A 16,622-nucleotide genomic window follows, 5' to 3' on the forward strand; every position below is an offset into this window, starting at 1 on the left:
ATATAAGATTGTGTCTAAGTGCTTGTCTTTCTATGTTGTACCTCTCGTCCCTGTAATCTGACCTTCCGTAACGAATATAATCTCCTCCGGAGGTCTTGAGAACCGTATCCCTGGTGTCGTCATTTTATAACCCAGCCGGGTGTCTTCTTTTTCTTATTGAGCCAGCGTGGCGCGGCTTCGTCAACGTCGAGTATAGTCGGGTAATTTGTGCGGACACGACGGCCATTCCGCTCGGCCCACTTTAACATCAAAGTCGTGTCTGTAACACAGGCCCTATTATTCTTCCTCTTTGAAATGCCCTCTCTGTCTCTGCCTCTTTCACTGATGCTGTCTCTCCCACTCTCACCGATACTGTCTCCCCCTCTCACCGACACTGTCTCCCCCTCTCACCGACACTGTCTCCACCTCTCTCTCACTGCAAGCTGAGTGGGGACAAAACGAGGGGGAAGGTGTGATGGGCCCATATGAGGGGGAAGCTGAGAGGGGGTGGGACAGGGGGGAAGGTTTGAGGGTTGGGGTGGAGCGGAAGCTTTGATGGGGTTGGTGAGGTGGAAGCTTTGAGGGAAAGGGTGAGGTGGAAGCTTTGAGGGAAAGGGTGAGGGGGAAGCTTTGATAGTGTAGGGTGAGGGGGGATGCAGAAAGAGGGGACTTGAAGTGGAGGGATGCTCTAGAAGGGGACACTTAGAAGAAGTGCGTTGTAGAAGTACCCATAATTGAAAGAGATGTGGAGGAGAGTATTGATATGGAGGGGTTTGACTCCATAAAATGATGTGAAGGGGATCTGATTGTCGTGAGCACCCAACCTCTGCAAACTCGACTTCTCAAGATTGCCAAACTTGATACGCAGAGATGATCACGGGATGGGTAGAAGAAATTTTGGTCGAAGGCACTGTGAAGGGTTGTGCTGTAGGTACGGGAGGAAAGTTGATGGATCAAGTACTTAGGTGAAAGACAGGTTTGTAAAATATGTTTGTGAAAAAGAAATATAGATTGTTATGAAGAAGAAAACACGTAGGGTATTCATGACGGATAAATAAGGAAGTGGGGCATTTTTAAATGTTTAAAAAGCTGTCAAAGTAAGAAGCGTTTCCTTCAATGAAGTTTCATTTTGGCGATATTGAGAAAATGGGGAAATAAAGAATGAAGTGTAGCAAGTACAAGTGGAAGGAAATTCAAGCAGAAAGGGATTGATTCATGTGTTGGAGTGAAAAAGGGTTTTTTAGGATTGATTTTTTTTGAAATGAGGAGGGGTAATAGGATAATGTTGAAAATATAGAAATGACAAAAACTTTGGTGGGTAGAAGAATGAGAAGTGTGTCCAAACAGAGTGTGTGCTCGCCGGCTATCCAAAGAGTAGGCCTTGAACAACACAAAACAAAAATGACAATACAACCCAACAAGGTACGATTTAACATGGAAAATTGGAAGAAAACAAACAGCAACACAGGGCCAAAGATATAACAGAACAAGAAAAAGAGCAATCAGTGATTGCAAACCCTCGCCAGGATGTGTTTTCAGTGGTTTTTAAGGCGTTTGTGTTAAAACAAATATGGCGGCCGAACCACGTGATTGATGTCGTCATCATTATTTTTTTTCTCCACCCAATTTATCCCTATATTGTGCTCAAGAAATTTCATCTTGATCGGATGAAGTTTTGTACTTGTCGAATTATGATGTCATAATGGAGGCACCTATGACATCATCATTAACATATTTTATTCCACATGGAGAGTTCTTTACAATGAGCCATGTCTCGATTTTTTTCTATTCAGCGCTTTCGGAGATAGAGAGGTGCTAAGTTTTTCGGTTTTTCCAAGATGGCGGCCGAATCACATGACCGATGATGCCATCATCATTTTTTTTCTCTACCAGTTTATGCCGACATGGCGCTCAAGAAATTTTATCTTGATAGGATGAAGTTTTGTACTTGTCGAATTATGATGTCATAATGGAGGCACCTATGACATCTCATTAACATATTTTATTCCCCGTAGAGAGTTCTTTACAATGAGCCATGTCTCAATTTTTTCTATTCAGCGCTTTTGGAGATATCAAGGTGCAAAGTTTTTCGGTTTTTCCAAGATGGTGGCCGAAACACGTGACCTATGACGTCATAATTATCATTAAAAAATTATACAGGTGGAGTTGCACCTATGGTGAAAATTTCCTGTCAATCGGACCAACGGTTGCAGAGAAAATCATATTTATCCTGTGTGGACAAACAGGCAAACAAACAGAAAAATGAAAAATCAGTCAGAGGCCGAGGACATAGAACAACCACCTTTAGAGGCCATTTTTCCCCACAGAGCAGGGGTTGGCCTTTTTTCAGGCACCTTGGTCCCATTTTTGAAGCAATGTTTTACAGCCGGATGCTCTTCCTGCCGCCAACCCTGTTAGTCACCTTTGTGCACACATAGGGAATCACCAGTGAACTGGTACTCAATTTGCCGACCTCGGAAGGATGACAGGCTGAGTCAACCACCCTGGTATTGAATTCAGCAATCGACCCGGATTCGAACCCAGGATCCTAGGATCCCAAGCCAGCACCCTAACCGCTAAGCCAACACCAGGCTCGGTCAGAGACCGAGGACATGCCGGAATATACTTTTTAAAATATCCATTTTGGACAAATATGACGGCCGAACCACGTGACCGATGACGTCATCATTATTTCTTTTCTAAACTAATTTATTCCGAGATTATGCCCAAGAAATTTCATCTTGATCGGATGACGTTTTGTACTTGTCGAATTATGACGTCATAATGGAGGCACCTATGACATCATTAAAATATTTTATTCCCCATGGAGAGTTCTTTACAATGAGCCATGTCTCAATTTTTTCTATTCAGCACTTTCGGAGATATAGAAGTGTAAAGTTTTTCGGTTTTTCCGAGATGGCGGCCGAACCACGTGACGGATGACATCATCAACATATTTTATTCCCCATGGAGAGTTCTTTACAATGAGCCATCTCATTTTTTTCATTTCAGCACTTTCGGAGATATAGAGGTGCAAAGTTTTTTGGTTTTTCCAAGATGGCGACCGAACCACGTGACCGATGACGTCATCATTATTTTTTTCTCCACCAGTTTATGCCGACATGGTGCTCAGGAAATTGCATCTTGATCGGATGAAGTTTTGTACTTGTCGAATTATGACGTCATAATGGAAGCACCAATGACATCATCATGAACATATTTTATTCCCCGTGAAGAGTTCTTTACAATGAGCCATGTCTCAATTTTTTCTATTCAGCACTTTCGGAGATATAGAGGTGCAAATTTTTTCGGTTTTTCCAAGATGGCGGCCGAACCACGTGACCGATGACGTCATCAAATGGGCACAGTCTATTCCAGGGCAAGACAAATATGTGTGTAAAGTTTGGTGATTCTACATGCAACGGTGTAGACGTAGTGCTGCGCACAGAAACAGAAAGACAGACAGACAGACAGAAAATCGGTCAGAGACCTAGGACTTGCCGGAATGTACTTTTTTATCGGCCATTTTGGACAGATATGGCCGCCGAACCACGTGACCGATGACGTCATCATTATTTGTTTTCTAAACTAATTTATTCCTTGATGATGCTCAAGAAATTTCATCTTGATCGGATGAAGTTTTGTACTTTTCGAATTATGACGTCATAATGCTGCATCTATGACATCATCATTAACATATTTTATTCCCCATGGAGAGCTCTTTACAATGAGCCATGTCTCAATTTTTTCCAATCAGAACTTTCGGAGATATGGAGGTGCAAAGTTTTTCCGTTTTTCCAAGATGGCGGCCGAACCACGTGACCGATGACGTCGTCATTATTTTTTTTCTCCACCAGTTTATGCCGACATGGCGCTCAAAAAATTGCATCTTGATTGGATGAAGTTTTGTACTTTTCGAATTATCAAATTATGACGTCATAACTCGGAGGCCTTGGGCCGATAGAGTTAAAAATTGGGCACAGTCTGTCTATTCCAGGGCAAGACAAATATGTGTGTAAAGTTTGGCGATTCTACGTGCAACGGTGTAGGCGTAGTGCTGCGCACAGACAAACAGACAGACAAACCAACCTATCAACATACTTGCCGAAATCTTTTTCCGGCAAGTAACAAATGGACTCAAATGCAATACCCTCTCCTCAGCGAGGGTAAAAACACGACGGATACGGTTACGAAAACTTGGCTTAAATTGTGGCGGAAGGAGCATGTCGTCCTCTTGACTCTGCCTATTGCCCTCTTGATGCCACCTGCCGCCCTCTTGACACCACTTGTCGCCGTCTTGACGCCGCCTGTCACCGTCTCGACGCTGCCTGTCGCCCTCTTGACGCCGCCTGTTGCCCTCTTGACGCCGCCTGTCGCCAACTAAGCGCCACCTTTCACTCTCTATATGCCACCGCCTGTTACCCTCTAGATCAGGGGTTCTTTACCTTTTTTGTCATGGACCCCTTTGAGAATCTAGTGAAAGCTACGGACTCCTCCCCAGAAAAATGCAAATAAGCACATAAACACAAAATTTTGCATACAATGAATACATTTTATTGCACAGGAAAATTATTTCCTTCACATACCGACATACAGTATTTATTATCCTCTTCACATATTTCCTTCATAATCAGAATAAAAAAAACAATCTTTACAAAGAATATATCTCACTTTTTTCATGCAAAAATCAATGACCATTCCCTGAATGAAATGAAATATATTCAAATTGTGTAAATTAAACAAAAAATATACTTCAATTCTGCTCAAAAGTACATTTCAGTGAGAAGGCTGTTGTTGTTTGGCTTCAATAAGAAGATGAAATTTTGGAGTGGTCTTTGACAAGGCAACACGCATGTCATGTTTGACATCCAATCGATTTCTACTTTTCGTTTTGATGGTCACGAGTGCTGAAATAATTTTTATGCGCCTGGTTCACGGACCCCCTGAAGCCCATCCACGGACCCCAAAGGGGTCCATGGACCACAGATTAAGAACCCCTGCTCTAGATGCTGCCTTTTGCCCTCTTGACGCCGCATGTCGCCCTCTTGACACCACCTGCCGCCATCGAGACGCCGTCTGTTTCCCTCTAGACGCCACCTGTCACGCTCTTGACGCCGCCTGTCATGCTCTTGACGCCGCCTGTCGCCATCTAGGTGCCCCTGTCACCATTGAGACGCTGCCTGCTACCCTCTAGATGCCGCCTATCACCCTCCAGACACCGCCTGTCACCCTCTTGACGCCGCCTGTTGCCCTCTTGACTCCGCCTGTCACCCTCTTGATGCCGCCTGTCACCCTCTTGATGCTGCCTGTCGCCCTCTTGACGCTGCCTGTCGCCCTCTTGACGCCACCTGTCGCCATCTAGGTGCCGCCTGTCACCATTGAGACGCCGCCTGTCACCCTCTTGACGCTGCCTGTTACCCTCTAGATGCTGCCTGTCGCCCTCTAGATGCTGCATGTCGCCCTCTAGACGCCGCATGTCGCCCTCTTGACCCCGCCTGTCATCCTCTTGACCCCGCCTGTCGCCCTCTTGACGCCGCCTGTCGCCCTCTTGACGCCGCCTGTCGCCCTCTTGTCGCCGCCTGTCGCCCTCTTGCCGCCGCCTGTCGCCCTCTTGCCGCCGTCTGTCGCCCTCTTGCCGCCGCCTGTCGCCCTCTTGCCGCCGCCTGTCGCCCTCTTGCCGCCGCCTGTCGCCCTCTTGACGCCGCCTGTCGCCCTCTTGACGCCGCCTGTCGCCCTCTTGACGCCGCCTGTCGCCCTCTTGACGCCGCCTGTCGCCCTCTTGATGCCGCCTGTCGCCCTCTTGACGCCGCCTGTCGCCCTCTTGACGCCGCCTGTCGCCCTCTTGCCGATGCCTGTCGCCCTCTTGCCGACGCCTGTCGCTCTCTTGACGACGCCTGTCGCCCTCTGGACGCAGCCTGCCGCCCTCTTGACGCCGCCTGCCGCCGTCTTGACGCTGCCTTTCGCCCTCTTGACGCCGCCTGTCGCCCTCTTGACGCCGCCTGTCGACCCCTGGACGCCGCCTGTCGCCCCCTTGATGCCGCCTGTCGCCCTCTTGACGCCGCCTGTCGCCGTCTTGACAACAACCGGTCGCCCTCTTGACGCCACCTGTCGCCCTCTTGACGCCGCCTGTCGCCTTCTTGACGCCGCCTGTCGCCCTCTTGACGCCGCCTGTCACCTTCTTGACGCCGCCTGTCGCCCTCTTGACGCCGCCTGTCGCCCTCTTGACGCCGCCTGTCGCCCTCTTGACACCGCCTGTCACCCACTAGACGCCGCCTGTTGCCCTCTTGAAATTTGAAAATTGAAATGACACTCCCATGCCTGTCTCTTGACGCTCCCATGCCCATCTCTTGACGAGCATAATTGTCATCTTTGGTATGAATTTGAATATGCTGCTTGGTATGAATTTTAATATAGCCCTGGTGTTGGGCTAGCGGCTAGGGTGCCAGCTTAGGATCCTAGGATCCTGGGTTCGAATCCCGGTCGATCGCTGAATTAACGCCAGGGGGGTTGACTCAGCCTGTCATCCTTCCGAGGTCGGCTAATTGAGTACCAGTTCACTGGTAATTCCCTGCTTGTCGTAAAAGGCGACAAAAAGGGTTGGCGGCAGGAAGGGCATCAGGCCGTAAAACATTGCTTCAAAAAGGGGACCGAAAAACAACAACAACCACGGTCCCCGAAAAAGGCCAACCCCCGCTTGCGGGGAAGAATGGCCTCTAAAGGTGTTTTTATTTTTATGAATTTTAATATGCTGCTTGGTATGAATTTTAATTTGACATTCTTTAGAAAGAACCCCAAAAATATCCTGAGGATGATGCCATTTATATTTTAAAAATAAAATTCCAGAAGAAGACCAAGTGATGGTTCCACTTCTTGATTTCCAATAATTTATCATGGCCTGTTTTGGTTTTTGATGTCAAGGGATTGGGGGGTTGCTTTCAGGAGATGGTGGGATTGAAACTGGAGAATGCGGCGGGTGGAAAAGTCAGTCTATAGGTTATAGGTAGGCATAGGGTGTTGTTCTCCTATTAACTTTCACATTAACTCTATGTCAATGTTTTCATCTGAGATAAAATTGAGGCTATGTTGCCCTCTACTGTGTTGGACATATATTACTACATTTTCGGTTCTAAAGCAAATTTGGCTCTTGTTTGCAGTGGATGCGGAGCCAGACACTGGAAACTCACAGAAGATCCTTTTGACACTGGAAAAACCCCAGGTATGGTGGGGAAAGCAGAATTGTTAACAGAAAACAGCGGTAATAAATATTAAGAGAGAATGAAAGTCCTGGCAGGTTGAAGCTTTTAGCTTTTATTTTTATGGTGAGTGATTCAACAGCTGTTAAACTAATTTCTGAATCGTGGAAGGTAATGTTTGTTTTCTTGTGCTTGGTAGAACATGGAAATTGTAATGGAAAACCATGATCATTTGGTATGATATTTACATACTCTGAATGTGATTTCCACTTCCTAAGTTACTGAATTTCAACATTTGATAGTTGATGAATTTTTACAAAACAGAAACATTTTCTGACATTTTTGTTTTAGATTGCTTTTTAAAAATTATAAATACTTTCTTTTTGGGGAAGTAGTGGAAGAAGAGGAGGGGGCATTAGGGGTGTGGGTGAGGAAGGTGAATAATGTGTGTGGATTAATCACTGACATCCTGGCTGCATTCCACATGCCTACCAAATTGGCTCCATCAATGAAACATCAGGACTGGGAGCTGATTCATGAAATACTGGCTCAAACTTCTCTCTAACCTGACCCTGGAAGAATGCGAGATTAATTTGAGCCATAAATGTAAGTCTTCGTCGTCCTAGTCTTCATCCTAATCTTGGTTGGGGTGGTTGTCTAGGCAGTGGAGGTTGTCATCGGGGCAGCGTGGTTGGTCGTCGGGATAGTGTGGCTGGTCGTGGGGCAGTGCGGCTAGTCGGGGGCAGTGCGGTTTACGGTTGGTTGTCGGGGCAGTGCGGTTGGTTGTCTGGGATCAAAGGTTGTAGATCAAATGCTAAGTGAGATTGTGAAAATATACGAGATGCAGTATGGAATTGATGTAAGGAAGGGGAACAGTGGATGCGATTTGAATCGTGAGAAAAATGATGCTGTAAAGAAATATGAAGCTCTTGTGCATTCATAGATCTAGAGAAGGCACATGATGGGATCTCAATAGAGGCTAAGGACGTGTGAGAACGAAGGATGTGCCAGAGAAATTTGTTAGAATTGTGCTGGAAATGTATGCGAGAGCTAACGCTCTGGACAGGACAGTGAATATGGACTCACGATATTTTAGAGTGGAGGTTGGTCTTCACTAAGTCGCTTTCTTTTTTTGACTGTGATGGACGTGCTCTTATACAATGATGCAGAGAAATCGAAGGTAAGTATCTACAATAAGGGGATCAGGCCAGTTATAATGTATGGTTCAGAAACATGGGTGTTAAGAAAAAGGGAAGAGGTGAGAATAATACTTCGGTGGGTTCTCAGAGTATCACGAAGAGGGTGGTTCAGGAATGAGGAGATACGCAAGAGAGTTGGAGTTGCATTTACCGTGCCCCCTCTATAAGTACAGTATAGCAACAGTGAAGTCAGTTTGTTATTACTGCTATATGCTCAATAAATTTGGATTTAATATCAAAAGATGAATATGAGGCAAGAGTACAGAAGGTCAGCTTTTATTTCTTGGTATTTCTATGCATATATTTTTAACATTGTAGAACAAGAGCACTTTTTATGTTCAGTCCCCCCATTTAGGTAAGCATAAGTATTGGAACAGATTAACTTAAAGTAAGTTAAAGTAGTATAATAGTTAGTATTTGTTTGCATATTCCTTGCGTGCAGTAACTGCATCGAGCCTGTGACCCATCGACATCACCAAACTCTTGGTATCCTCTTTTGAGATGTTTAACCAAGCCCTCACTATAGCCATTTTCAGTTGTTTGTTTTGTGGGGTTTCTGACTATCGTCTCCTCTTCAGCAAGTGAAATGCACACTCTATGGGATTTAAATCGGGAGATTGACTTGGTCAGTCTAAAACCTTCAATTTTTTTCATCTGATGAACTCCTTGGTTGCGTTAGCAGTGTCTTTTGGGTCATTTTCCTGCTGCATGGTGAAGCGCCACCCAATGGGTTTGGAGGCATTTTCTTGTACATTGGCAGACAAAATGTTTCTGTGCATGTCACAATTCATTCTGCTGCTGCCATCATTAGTTACATCATCAATAAAGATGAGTGAGCCAGTTCCAGAGGCAGCCATGCAAGCCCAAGCCATGATATTACCTCCACCATGCTTCATAGATGAGGTAGCATGCATTAGATCAAATGCAGTTCTTTCCTTTCTCCAAACTTTTGCCTTTACCCCGCTTTGGTAAAGGTTTATTTTGGTCTCGTCTGTCCATAAAACGTTGTTCCAGAATTCACTGGCTCAACTCTGAACTTCTTGGCAAATTCTAATCTGGCCTTTCTATTTTTGTTGCTGATGAGAAGTTTGCATCTTGCGGTGTAGTCTTTGTTTTTGTTTGGTGTAGTTTGGTGTTTTTGGTGTCGTCTTTTCTTTTTCTTTTTTTTTTGAGTTTATCGATATAGGTATTTCCCGGTGTATACCCTGGTTAGAATAGGTACACCATATCCCTGCGTGTCGTAAGAGGCTTCTAAAAGGGTTGGCGTCAGGAAGGGCATCCGGCCATAAAAACATTGCCTCAAAAAGAGAACCATGACAATTACAACTACATATGGGCAGGGTACAGCCCAAAGTGGAGATCGGTTTCTGAGGTTTGGGACATGGAATGTAGGGACAATGACAGGGAGATCAGGAGAAGTGATGGAAGTATTGATCAGAAGAAGAGTGGACATATGTTGTGTGCAAGAGACTAGATGGAAGGGAAGTGGTGTGAGAATGGTGAAGGGTAGGCAGGGACAGAAATACAAGTTTGTGTGCCAAGGGTGCCCGGAGGGCGTGAATGGTGTTGGTGTCCTGTTTTCTGAGGAGTTTGTAGACAGTGTGGTGAGTGTCACTAGAGTGAGTGATAGGTTGATGATGGTGAAAATGATGATTGGAAAGCTCTTGGTGAACGCGTCATCTCGGGATATGCTCTGCAGGTTGATCGGAGCGATGAAGAGAAGTTCTGGTGTGCGATAGAGAAGCTGATGGAAAACGTGAAAGATGAGGAAGTTGTTGTGGTAGGAGGAGACCTAAATGGACATGTGGGAAGGAGTATGGACGGTTTTGAGGGAGTTCATGGGGGTTACGGATATGGTGTGAGAAATGGAGAAGGTGAAAGGATTTTGGAGTTTGCTGATGGAGCTGATTTGTTGATTTGTAATACTCAGTTCCAGAAAGAGGATAATAAGCTTGTTACATACACGTCAGGTGGGTCGACGACAACCGTTGACTACATGATGGTGCGAAGGCGAGATAGGGGGCACCTCCGGGACACAAAGGTGATCCCAGTGGAGGAGGCTGTTTCACAGCACCACTTGGTTGTCTGCGACATAAGGGTGAAAGGTGCGAAGAGAGCTCGGCGGGTGAAGTACCAACCGAGAATGAAGGTGTGGAGGTTGAAAGAGGTGACAGTAAGGGAGGCATTAAAAGAGAGGCTGAGTAGGGTAGAGGATGATGTGGTTGAGCTTGAACGTGTTTGGATGTCAATGAAAGATAGTCTGTTGGGAGCCGTTGGTGAGGTATGTGGATGGACAAAAAGACCACCGAGGCACTCGGAAACATGGTGGTGGGATGAGGAAGTTGGAAAGAGGATTGACGAGAAGAGGAAGAAGTTCAAGGAGTGGCAGAAGGCGAAGGGTACGGGAGCAGAAAAAGCAGAGCATGAAAGTTATAAGGCAGCCAAGAAGGCTGCAAAGAAAGAGGTAGCAAAGGCACAGGAGGCATGTAGGAAAATGTTCGGAGAAAGCTTGGATTCGGAAGAGGGTCAGAGAGCGGTATTCAGGATTGCAAAGCAGATAGCGAAAGAGAGGTGTGATGTGATGGGGGTGATTTGCTTGAAGGATGAAGTGGGACAAATCATTGTGGACCCAGATGGAATTAAAGGAAGATGGAAAAGATATATGGAAATGCTGTTGAATACAGAGAATGAATGGGATGGCAACATAGAGAGTAACCCAGTTTTAGGACCGGCAGAGAAGATAACTGAGAAGGAAGTTGAGGAAGCGATAAAAGCAATGAAGAGTAGAAAAGCGGGAGGGCCGACTGGAGTTGTGGGAGATATGTTGAAGGCAGCAGGAAGTTGGGGTGTGAAGAGAATGACAGAGATCTGTAATCTGGTGGTGAAAGAAGGCCGCATTCCAGTGGATTGGGAACTGAGTTCCCTCGTCCCTCTATACAAGGGGAAAGGTGACCCTGTGGAGTGTGGCTCGTACCGAGCGATAAGTTATTGGAGCATGGAATGAAGCTATTGGAAAGGGTGTTGGAGAGGAGGATAAGGAAGAAGGTGAAGATCGACGAAATGCAGTTTGGATTTATGCCAGGAAGAGGAACGACAGACGCACTCTTTATTGTGAGGCAGTTGCAGGAGAAGTACATGGAGAAGAGGAAGAAGTTGTTTCTTGGGTTTGTTGATCTGGAGAAAGCATTCGATGGGGTTCCACGTGAAGTATTGACATGGGCATTGAGGAAGTTAGGAGTGGAGGAATGGTTGATCAGAGCAGTGATGGCAATGTACAAAAGAGCGCGCACAGCTGTAAGGACGAAGGACGGGAACAGTGGTGAGTTTGAGGTGAAGGTGGGAGTGCATCAGGGGTCGGTACTAAGCCCACTACTATTTGTAGCTGTGATGGAGGTGCTGGCTCAGAACGTAAAGGAGGGTTTACCGTGGGAGTTGTTGTATGCAGATGAACTGGTGTTGATTGCGGAAGGTATGGATGGACTGAAGGAAAAGATGAACAAGTGGAAGGAATGTATGGAGACAAAAGGTCTGAAGGTGAATGTTGTGAAAATAAACCAAGTCCACAACTTTGTACCATAGGTAGGTTTAATCTCAATCAGATCTTTAGCATCATCCTGCAAAATACAATCATGCAATAGATATCAGGATGTTGGCATCATATAGGGAGGATCGATTATATTAGTCAATGCAAGCAAGCCTAGAATACATGTGCAAGTACGTAAATCAGGACTACATGTCATAGTAAAATGTCACAGGAGTGGCTCCGCGTCACGGACGTCCGAGGTCTTATAGACGCCCCTCTGCGGTTTAAGTGGGCATCACTCCTGGGTTCAACTTTGATATACATTTTCACTACATTCTCCCCACCGTTCGAACTACACTGCCGCTAGGCAGGGATCAAGCGTGCGTCAGCATTAATCGATTGGGGACGTCATTCCGTGTCAGTCGGTCCATCCGTAGCGGTCAGGGTGGCGAATTACTCTGCCAGCACGGGTCCGGAAACTACCGGGTACGGCGGAAACTACCGGGTACGGCCTCCCCAAGCCCAGAGTCCCCTGCATCGGAGTAGCCGCTGGAGGCAGGTGTCGGAGGGGGCACCTCAGGGCCTTCATGCAGGGGTGTATTTGACGAAGGAAGGGACGGCAGATGTTTCATAGAGGAAGCTTCGGGGGAGTCCATAGACTCGTAGATCGGTTACTCGATATCCCCATAAGGGTCGATGGCCCCACATGGGGCGAGGTGGCGTACGGAGACAGTGGACTCGCGTCCATCTGCCGTCATCACATGAGCATGCTCGGGATTAGCCTGGAGTACCTGCACCTTATCCACTAAGGGGTCGTACTTGCTTGTGCGAACCGCACGTTTGAGATAGGCCGGCCCCGGCTCAGCGAGCCAACTGGGTAAAGATCGGATACTACCCGAGCTTCTAGGGTGTTGGAACAGTCTCTCCTGAGGAGTCTGGTTGGTGGCCGTACATAGTAGAGCCCTGATCGAGTTCAGCGCCGCAGGTAGCGACCAAGCCCATTTATCGAGGCCACGGCCGAGGGTCCTGAGACTTAGCATGACGGCCCTCCATATAATCCCATTGAAGCGTTCGACCTGCCCATTCGCCTGGGGCCTGTACGGTGTGGTGTAACTCGAAGCGACATTATTTTGGAGCAAGTAACCCATCACATCCTGGGACAGGAACACCGCACCCCGATCGGTATGCACGTAGGCCGGATTCCCGAACATAGAAAACAAATTCTGCAGGCACCGTATGACCGTGGCAGCCGTCATATCCACGCACGACGCACGTGTAAGCAAAAGGGAATCGCGAGTACTTATCAACGATAGTGAGCAGATAACGAGATGTACTCGACACCGACAGCGGCCCCTTGAAATCCATTGCCAATCTCTCCCACGGTCTAGTAGCCCTAACCAGCGTCCCCATGGGAGGGTTGTAAAAATGCGGTTTGAGTTCCGCACATATAGCGCAGTCGCGGCAGATCCGGCGGATGTCCTCAATCGAGTACGGCAGATTACCGCTACGCACAAAATGAGCGAAACGCGTCACCCCAGGATGACACATAGTGCCGTGCAAAGCGCACAGACCCTCCAGAGTTACGATACCCGCGCACGTAGCCGGCCTCGATGAGGCGTCGGCGACCAGGTTATCCTTCCCCGGGCGATATTTGATGGTGTAGCAGAAGTCGGCGAGTTCAATACGCCAGCGAGTGATTTTCTCATTCTTAATGCGTTGAGCATGTAGGGTGTCGTACATGAACGCTACGCTTTGTTGGTCCGTGATGATTTGGAAGCATCGCCCGAGTAAGTACGGTCGCCATCGCCGAATTGACTCAACGAAGGCGTACGCTTCCTTTTCGACAGACGAATGCCTCCGCTCAGCGGAGGTGAGAGTCCGCGAAAAGAAAGCCACTGGGCGCCCCCCCTGGGAGAGTGACGCCGCTATCGCATGATCCGAGGCATCACTTTCTAAGACGAAAGATTCGCTCTCGTTGTTCGTCGCCACAGCGGCGCCTGCGATGTCGGCCTTAAGGCCCCCGAAGGCTGCCAAGGCGGCTGGGCCCATGGGGAACGTGTCGCAGGCCACAAGGGGGTGGAGCTTCACGGAGAAATTTTGCACCCACTTCGAATAGTGGGCGAACAACCCGAGAGCGCGCTTCAGCGAAGCTCGATCGCTAGGCGGAGCCATATCGAGCAAAGGTCGCAGACGCTCCTTATCTGGAGAGACAGAGCCATGGGTCACGGTGTACCCCAGAAGATCTATCGTGCGTCGAGAGTAACGACACTTAGCCTCATTCATGGTTAGGCGATACCTCTGCGCGACCTCGAGGAAGCGCTTCAGATTAGCATCATGATGCCCCTGGTCATACCCACAAACCGTAAGATTGTCCAGATATACAAAGACATCTGTCAAGTTCTCCTTAGTAACGAGGTCGTCCATAGCCCTCTGAAAACAGGCGACCCCGTTCGTTACCCCAAAAGGTAATCGGGTGAACTGGTATAACCTTTGACCCGATTCAAAGGCGGTATAGATGCGATCAGCCTTAGAGATGGGGATCTGATGATACGCACTACGCAGATCGAGAGTGCTGTAGACTGAGTACTGGGCCACCTGTCGTACCAGCGCGTCCATCCCCGGTAACGGGTAGGCGTCCAGTTGTGTAAAGCGATTAACCGTCTGTGAATAGTCGATTACCATGCGTCGGCGATGGGCTTCACTTCGTAACACTAAGACCTGGGCCCGCCACGGCGACCGGCTAGGTTCTATGATACCCTCCTTTAAGAGCTGGGCCGTTTCTTCCGCAATAAATTGCGCGTCCGCTCGTGAGTAGCGCCGTGATTTCACCGCTACAGGAGTGCAGTCAGTGGTCAGGTTGGGGAACAGCGAAAGAGGCTCAATTTCCATTTTCGCTAGTGCACACACAGCAAGCGTGTCAGTCCCACCGAATTCCATTTCCAAACGTCCATGCCGCTGAAGAAAATCGTGTCCTAACAGAATGTCGGCACATAAAGCAGGCAAGACCATGAGATGTACATCTGGAAACATGCGTCCCTTTATCACAAGTTTCAATCGACATTCCCGTTTTGTGCTGAGCCGAAGCCCCTGGGAGGCCATGAAGATCCGTCGTGTTGTCCCGAGGACCGGCCACCCATGTTTACGCACCAGTCATTGATCGATAAAACTATCCGTAGATCCCGTGTCGACTAAAGCCCGCGCAAAAATGCCTTCGACCATGAGTGGAATAATGGCTTGAGCAAGGCCGGAAGATCCGGCAGGTATTGAGCCATCCGGCGCGAAAAGATCGCGCCTCGCGTGTGGAGCCCACGCCGGCTGCAGTTTTCCGGTCGTTTGAGCGGCCTCCGGAGGGCCCTCGTGTCAAAGGCATAGTTAGAGCTTCAGGAGCGTGTAGTTCGTACGTGCTGCCGTCAGAGGGCGCTCGTGTCACGTGCTTTGTTTGCGTCAAAGCGGGAGCTTGTCGTTTGTTTGAGTTGCCTTCGGAGGGCGTTTGGATTCCAGTCAAGGACGGTCGCTCCGTGGTCAATCGTGTTCGCGCCATTTGTTTTGGCGGCCCGATGTATCTCACCAAGGTCGAGCGTGCAGCCAGGGGCCCACGAGGAGGAGGACCGCTCATCAAAGTCGGGTGAGGCGCCCCGCTCCGTGCTCGGTCCGTTGGCTCGGCGATAAGCCCATTCAAGGTCGCGCGAGTTCGTGCGCCCCGCGCGGTCTTCCGACAGACTTTTGCAAAATGTCCTTTAGTTGAACACAAATGGCATGTTGCTTCTCGAGCCGGACACGCTGACCTGGGATGCTGTCGGTTGCCACAGAAGTAACACGTTGCATTTCGTACAGGCCTTGGCCTGGCCGCCATAGCCGCAGCCAAGCCCGAATCCGAGTCCACCTCGGGAGCGGCCAAGGGCTCCGCTAGCGTGGTCGGGTCCGCTCCCGTATCCTCAGCGGTAGCCCTCTCCGGTCGCGCGAGTTGAGAAGTCCCCGCGACGACCCGTGTGTGGTCATAGGCGGTAGATTGTTCCCGGGCCTCCGTGTAGACGTGAGCCACCCGTAGAGCCTCCGCGAACGTCAGGTCAGCTGTCTCCAAAAGTCTGAGCCTGAGAGCAGGAGCGCTGATCCCAGCGACGAAAGCGTCTCGAACAAGATCGTCCTGGACTTGCTCGTGAGTGCGGACCTCTTGGGTACTGTCCACTAGCAGTTGTCGTAGCTCCTGAGCGAAGCGGTCTATCGACTCAGTGGGCTGTTGCCGCCGCGATGAGAGCAGATACCTGGTGTATACCACGCTCCGTTTCTTAATGTAAATACGCTTTAGCTCCGCCACAGCGGCATCGTACGTCGTACATCGCCCAATGCTCCGGGAGACGTGGTGGTCCACTTTAGTCTGCAGAACGTCCAGTTTCGTTTCAGCAGTGGGAACGGTCTCCTGGGCTTTGAACTGGGTTCTCCAGTGTCCTGAGCCAGTGAGTTAACTCAGAGCCCGAGTCCGCAGCTTGTGGGTCGGCGCTGAAGGTCGGTACATGGATCATCCTGTGTCCCGCCATTTCCGTAGATCTTGATTGAGATTAAATGTTGTGAAAATAAACCAAATCCACAACTTTGTACCATAGGTAGGTTTAATCTCAATCAGATCTTTAGCATCATCCTGCAAAATACAATCATGCAATAGATATCAGGATCTTGGCATCATATAGGGAGGATCGATTATATTAGTCAATGCAAGCAAGCCTAGAATAC

The 16,622-nt window shown here is 48.4% G+C and overlaps 1 protein-coding gene across 3 annotated transcripts in view; it reads left to right on the forward strand.

Moving 5' to 3' along the window:
* FNDC3A (fibronectin type III domain containing 3A) overlaps nt 1-16,622 on the forward strand; it is a 440,266-nt gene that overhangs the window by 324,849 nt on the left and 98,795 nt on the right. For all 3 annotated transcript variants that reach the window (XM_068128578.2, XM_068128579.2, XM_068128580.2), the window contains one exon: nt 7,134-7,195. In XM_068128578.2, the coding sequence (XP_067984679.2) occupies nt 7,134-7,195 (62 nt within the window). The remainder of the gene's footprint in view (nt 1-7,133; nt 7,196-16,622) is intronic.

The sequence above is a fragment of the Myxine glutinosa genome, chromosome 9 (assembly GCF_964187855.1).
Source record: "Myxine glutinosa chromosome 9, kmMyxGlut1.1, whole genome shotgun sequence".
Lineage (NCBI taxonomy): Eukaryota > Metazoa > Chordata > Myxini > Myxiniformes > Myxinidae > Myxine > Myxine glutinosa.